General features: G+C 37.1%; 2 protein-coding genes across 3 annotated transcripts in view; one reads left to right on the top strand and one right to left on the bottom strand.

The window, feature by feature from the left end:
* ASCC1 (activating signal cointegrator 1 complex subunit 1) overlaps positions 1 to 6,955 on the bottom strand; it is a 121,425-nt gene that overhangs the window by 90,701 nt on the left and 23,769 nt on the right. The gene's annotated exons all lie outside the window — the stretch shown is intronic.
* Positions 1 to 6,955, top strand: part of ANAPC16 (anaphase promoting complex subunit 16) — a 12,062-nt gene that overhangs the window by 1,033 nt on the left and 4,074 nt on the right. The window contains exon 2 of the mRNA XM_006760948.2: positions 4,033 to 4,201. Within this exon, the coding sequence (XP_006761011.1) occupies positions 4,060 to 4,201 (142 nt within the window). The 5' untranslated portion in view covers positions 4,033 to 4,059. The remainder of the gene's footprint in view (positions 1 to 4,032; positions 4,202 to 6,955) is intronic.

Here is a 6,955-nt window from a genome sequence, read left to right on the forward strand (position 1 = left end):
TGTGGATCTTTATTGCCAGTAGTCCCAGCTTCACTGATAGGGCCAAACTCCAGGTTACTTCATCAATATTTATTCAACAAAATCTTACTGAGCCACCTACTTTGGGCATGGCAGCCTAGTGGCAGATAGATCTGCAGAATGAGGAAGAAAAGAAAACAGTAATGAACCAATCCTCTGTCCCCTTCATAACCTTTGCAGAGCTGCTAGCACTGTGTTCTGTCTGTCATTTATTCATCATTTCTGCAGGAACAATGATCCAGGTTCTGTGCTAGGTCTTTTTTTTTTTTTTTCAATTCCAATCGACTTTCATTATTATTTTCTCCTTGGCCATTTTGACCAGAACTTTGTGCTAGGACTTGAAGGTAGAAAGACAACTCCTTCCTCCTTTTCTAGATCACAGGATTCTTTCTAAGTTCATGAACCTTAAAATGGAAGTGTGAAGTGCATTAATGGAGGCCATTTTTCCTTTTCCTGAGCAGATCCTTTCCCCTCTAGGAGCTTGCTGACTCAATGTCAAATGGAGAGAATTAGAACTTTTCCTGTGAGTGTATTGGGACATAGTATGTATGAAAAGCAGATCTGCATAGAAAAAAAAAGATTTAAGAGTAAATAATAATTAGTGATTTGGGAGAGCTAATAGTATTGTTTACTATGTCGTAAATGTCCCAATTGCTTTAGTTAATATTAACCTTATGACACTTCTAAGGTAGGTACTATTCCCATTTTAGAGATGAGGCAACTGAGGAACAGAGGTTAAGTGATTTGTGCAGAGTTATACAATAAGTAGCAAAAACCAGGACATGAACGTAGACCTAAAAGCTTCAGAATCTGAGCTCTGAAAGAGAAAGATCAATGGGCTTCCTCCCGCACTTGGGCTTGAACCCAAAACCAGGGTATGTACCCTGATGGGGAATGGAACCTGCACTTGGGCTTGAACCCAAAACCGGGGTACGTACCCTGTTGGGGAATGGAACCCAAAACCCTTGGGTGTATGGACAAAGCTCCAACCAGCTGAGCCACTCTCACCAGGACCAGGATCTGAGCTCTTAACCACTATGCTATTTCACCTCTCACATGACATGCCAACAAAGCCATTGCTTAAAAAAATGTCACAGCAAATAAGCTAAAGTCTCTCTACCTCAGTTTTGTTTTATCATTAATAAAATGGGGGAGTTGGATTAGATGACCTTTAAGGAATCTTTATGATTCCTGTGAAATGTTTAGTTCAGGTAGTAAACATTAATTTAAACCAACAGCTACTTAGTATAGACCAGGCATTCTGTTTGGTTCTGGTGATCATATGCCTGCCTTAACAGAGCCATTCAAACTCGGGTTTATTGCTAGTTTCACTTTAACTCTGTTACCACCTCCTGATACCATTCAAAGTTTAACCTAAATCGTTAAAGTTTGACCTTACTCAGGTGTATCTTTCCACCTCAGCAGACAACTGCTTGTTTATGTTAAAGTTAGCTTTGTGCTAATTCTGCACTCCAGTTTTTAGCCCTGGTTGTTCTGTGTATTGAATGCTAATTGTTCTGAATTTGAGAGAAAATAGGATGAAGGGAATTTCTTTGATTATATGCAGTTTAGAAGTCACACTGTGTCTTGCTTTTGAAGTTGTCGGCATTCTGGCAGTTAGTTTGAGTGCTCTACTGACCAACTGGGTTTTAAAATACAAAGTAAACTGATTAAAGCTTATGTCAAGGTATAGGGAAAAGATTGGAGTTTAAGTCTCAGGTGAGATACATAAACAGTTCACAGTGGGTTCTATTCTGAACTCATGGGAAATAAGACTGAGCTACTCTCCAAAAGATAGCTAAGTTGTCTGTATACTTTATTTAGATCCTAACAGAAATCTAAAGAGAATTTTTAAACATGTCACACTATGTTTTGAGCTAGTATGGTCCAAGGGATTGGATATGAATCTAACTTCAAAAGGTGTTGCCTCTATGAATATGAATACAATTTGGAAAGTTATAGAGCTCAGAGGAAAAAAGGAAAAGTGACTAATACAAGGTTGAAAATGTCCTTAGTGCATTTTTAAATGGGCTGACATTCTAATTATAGCAGTTGCCTTACTGTTCCATATCCCACTGCAGTATTAATCAGTATTACTTATAGACATGTAATGAAATCAGAAACTAAGGCCTGCTTCCCTCACAACCTTAAATCATAATCACAAAATTAAGGAAACAGAACAGCCAGATTTTCAGAAATGCACAGTATATTATTTCCCTTGCTAGGAAACTGGATTATGCATATATAGGGTTTATATCTGTATAGCTTTTCCTCATTAACCCCTTCCCCAACAATTTTTTTTGTTAAAAACGTTTCTTTTTCAGACTAATTTTTTTATTTTGGTTCTATATAGTATTTTTGATGCTGGTTATGAAAACAGTTTGTAACTCGTCTTCCTATAAACCATATTTTTTTACCATATTTTCTTAGTATACTCGTCGACGACTGAAAAAGAACATTTTGTGAAAACGTGTATACACGTTTCTGCCGGGGAAGGGGTTAAAAACAATTTTTTTTTTTCAAAAATAAGTTTCAGAGGTAGAACTTGGCAAAGGGGGCATACATGGTGGTGGGAAAAGACTTGACTTTGAGTGGTGGGCACACCATGCAGCATGCAGGTGATGTGTTATCGAGTTGTACACTTGAAACCTGTATGGTTCTATTAACCAATGTCACCTCAATAAATCAGTAAATTTCAACTTTTTATAACAAATGTATTTCTTTTGCAACTAGCAAAATAAAAATTTAGCAAAAATTCTCTCTGGTCATTAAAAAGGGGAATTTATTTTAAAAATCCATGTAACGTCATTTGTTTCTTTTTTTATGTTACGTGAACCAAAATTCACGGTACATAAATTAACCATTAGCTATTTTCAAGTATACAGTTCAGTTTAAAGTCATTTTTTAGTCTAAATACTAGAGCTGTACTTTCCAGTACAGTAAACACCAGCCCCCTGTGGCTATTTAAATTTCAATTAGCATTAAATAACATTTAAAATACAGTTTTTCAATCAACTAGTTTAATAACCACTATGAGGGTAGTCGCTGCCATGTTGGACAGGCAGAAGTAGCACATTAGAACATTAATAGACGCAGAAGTTCTGTTAGACAATACTAGACTTTTTTTTTTAAGAAAACACACTTTTTAGAGTCTTTTGTAAATGTATGGTGTAAGTTTCTATGGTAAAAGTATTTTTGTTTTATTTTGTAAGGTGTATTCAGTATAGATTTTCTCATTTACATTTGGGCTTTTTTATTTTATTGATATGGCAAGAGATGAAACACTCAATAGCTGCTCTATTCCTAATAGGGCCTATTAAATAAGCCATGAATTCTGAAATCATTCCCTGAACTATTTTTTTCTAGTCTTGGGACGCCACCAAGTGATCAACTTGCATATTACACTTGGATGAAAAGGGTTTTTTTTTACTTCTTAATAAAAGGGCCAATATGTACTTCCTAACCATTCAACTTGCATATTACACTTGGATGAAAAGGGGTTTTTTTTACTTAATAAAAGGGCCAATATGTACTTCCTAACCAATTCCCCTTCCTTGGGACCAGAACACAGTGTTATTCTGGAATTTTATTTGGAAAATGTTGTAAGTGAATATTTGCTGTGGCTTGGTCAGGATGTATCCAAGACAAACTGTCCAATGAGGCATGGTTGTTTTATCCGCATATAATGTATTTCTTCAGTCAAATTACTACCTTGGCCTGGCCCTGCCACCCTTTTTAACCCATAAATCACCCACAATCAATCCCAAGTGACATAAACAGTTTACTAATGGTAGGAAATAGTGTTTTAAGTAGAAAAACTAAGAATAAACATATCTTCACTTAAAATCCTGAGTGACATTTTGGCCTGAGGCTCAATAAAAGATCGTAGGAGTAGAGGGTAGAAAAAGGGGGAGCCAATTTTTTACTAAACTTGTGCTGGCTTTTATGGCAGCTAGAATGAAATGTCGCTCTCACTCCCATAAATGTGCCAACTGGTGTTTTCTTTCTCTGCAGTGAAGGGAGACTTCTGCTAGGAAGGAAATGGCTGCCTCGTCTTCGTCCTCCTCGGCCGGTGGGGTCAGTGGAAGTTCTGTCAGTGGATCTGGTTTCAGTGTCTCAGACCTGGCCCCCCCACGGAAGGCCCTTTTCACCTACCCCAAAGGCGCTGGGGAGATGTTAGAAGGTGAGCTCAGGCTGCTTGCTGATAATTGGATTCAGACCTGCAATGAATGTTAATTGTAAAGATGCTCTTCAGTGGATTAGAAGAATTTGCCCTGATTTCAGCCCCACATTTCATCTTTTGTCCCCATTTCAAAATAATATCTTTAAAACACAAATCTCCAAAATCAGAACTTTGGAGCTGAAAAAGACTTTGGAACTCATAGAAGTCATCTAAAGCAGCGGTTGCCAACCTTTCAGACCTTGTGTATCACTGGTTGGTGACCACTGATCTAGAGTTCTTCAGACCCAGGAAAGTTCAAGTGATTTGCCCATGTTAAAGACAAACTAAGCACTGGAACCAGAAATTCTCTTTTGTAAAAAATATATTCTGTTGATTTTTTTACAGAGAGGAAGGGAGAGGGAGAACTAGAAACATCGATGAGAGAGAAACATTGATCAGCTAGCTGCCTCCTGCACACCCTCTACTGGGGACATGCCCTTGACCGGAATTGAACCCGCGACCCTTCAGTTCTCAGGCTGACGCTCTATCCACTGAGCCAAACCGGTTAGGGTCAGAAATTCTCTTGATCTCCTGCTTCAGTTTGCTTTATCCTAACACTAGCTTGTCTCCCTATGATTAGTAGGCTTGACAAATTTTGTCTTACATCGTTAATCTAAAGTTAGACGAGCCCCATTAAAGAGGTTCTGAGAGGAAATCAAAAGTAATATACTACTGTTACAGGTGAAGGTGACTGCTGGCCCGCTGCAGGACAGGGCTGTGTGGTTCTTCTAGCACTGGAGCTGGATTTTTGCATCATACTGTCCGCCATCTTATTGTGCACACATTTGCAAACTGGCTGGGCAAGATCAGGGCACAGGCTGGAAGCATGAAATGGCATTGGTACCTGGGATTCATCAGATTCATGTTGCTTTAGGAGCTACACCAATAAATTCTTTTTTTTTTTTTACACCAATAAATTCTTAATGGAGAGCATGAAAATGACCTGAAGAGCTTACTTAATCCCCATTTCTTGCCCACCCTTAGTGATTCTGAATTAGTCTGGGGTGCAGCACAGGAATCTTTATTTTGACTAACACCCAGGGGAGTCTCATGAAAATGATCCTTAACTATTATACTTTTTATCATAATTTGGAAAAAAGTCAACAAAGAACCTATCAAGAATTCAAAATCTACTTGATTCTAGCATTTTTGTGCTTAATTATTTATTGATCTTTTTGTTTCAAATACTGCAAACTTCAGTAAATATATTTAACCTGAAAATGTCTCTGAGAAAGTTACAAACTGTAGATAGTAGTTGGCTTCCAGGGGTGATCTTTATTCATTTATATCAGTTATCATGAAAAGTTTTGGATTAAGCCAGGGCAAACAGAAGAATCATTTTGGCAGGAAAATATGGAAAGACGGACCATAAGGCTTTCTAGAATTAATTCAAATCATAATTATTGAAGTAGATGGTAGGGTAACATAGTGATACATCTTGTGTCTGTACTTGTGTCTTTGCCTTTTCATTTTCTTCAGTTTTGTTAAAATATTCAAGTTAGTGTCACTGAGTCTGGAGGTAGTAATTGGGGCCTTACCATATTTGACACTGAAAGTATATCATGACTTCAATTTTACATAGCTTAGACCTGGTATTAAGCAACTTTCCCACAAAACAAATCAAAAGTTGAAAGCATTTAAATTGCTTAATGAACAACAACAAAAAACTAAGTTGCTTAATGAGTTTTATAGCAACAGATGAGGAATCAGTGTTTAACAGCAGACTCTTAAGATTGAAGTCATTTCAATTCTGGCTGTGGGAGGAATTTAATACTGGAGATCCCTCCTTAGTCTCAAAGCTATAAGCATTCTTTGCTAGTATACACCAGATTACTTGGAAACATTAAAAAAAGAAGACTTCTGAGATTAGTCTGAATGTTGATGTTCTAACAAGTTACAGCTCTATCCATTTTTATTTATCTCAGTGTGCTTTATGGAGGAATGTGTTGGCTTTCTATTGTAGGAGGAATTAAGTTTAAATTCACAGTGCACAGTTTTTATTCTTAAATTTAAAGTTTCATCCATATTTTAAAGCTGCTTACACTTAAGGACAGAATATGAAAAATTAGAGATGGCAATCCCTGAACTGTCCTGGTCAAATCAAGAATGTTAAATTGAGCCTGACAGGTTGGATTCTCTGTCAGGGCACATGCCAGGGTTGCCAGCTTGATCCCCAGTAGGGGGCATGCAGGAGGCAGCTAATCAATGTTTCTCTCTCATCGTTGTTTCTATTTTTCCCTCTTCCTCTCTCTCTAAAATCAATAAAAATATTTTTTTAAAAAACGAATGTTAAATTGAAAAGAATACTCCTAAATGTGAGTTAATAAAGATGTTAGATTTGAAAGCCATCTTCTACCATTCTTACAGTGATACTGTTATGCAATTAATATTACCATGTATCAAACCATTTTTCTTACAGTAGTTTAATTAAATATGAAAATAGAGTAAGAAGAGTTGAATATGAAAATAGAGTAAAAAGAATTGCCTGTTCAAACAAAGGTTGGATGCTGTTTATAATCTTAAACAGGTTCAGTTTGATCGTGTATCCTCCTACATCTAGGATAATAAACCCAATTAACCTGTAGTTAACCTTGTGAATTAACTTTTTTGTGGGCCTACTTGCCCCCTGATAAGCAGTATCACATAAGCAGTATACAGCAGTTTTCAGCATTCTCCTGCCCTTGACCAAATTGTCCTCACCCAATTATTAGTAAG

Source organism: Myotis davidii, unplaced genomic scaffold (genome assembly GCF_000327345.1).
Source record: "Myotis davidii unplaced genomic scaffold, ASM32734v1 scaffold134, whole genome shotgun sequence".
Classification (NCBI taxonomy): domain Eukaryota; kingdom Metazoa; phylum Chordata; class Mammalia; order Chiroptera; family Vespertilionidae; genus Myotis; species Myotis davidii.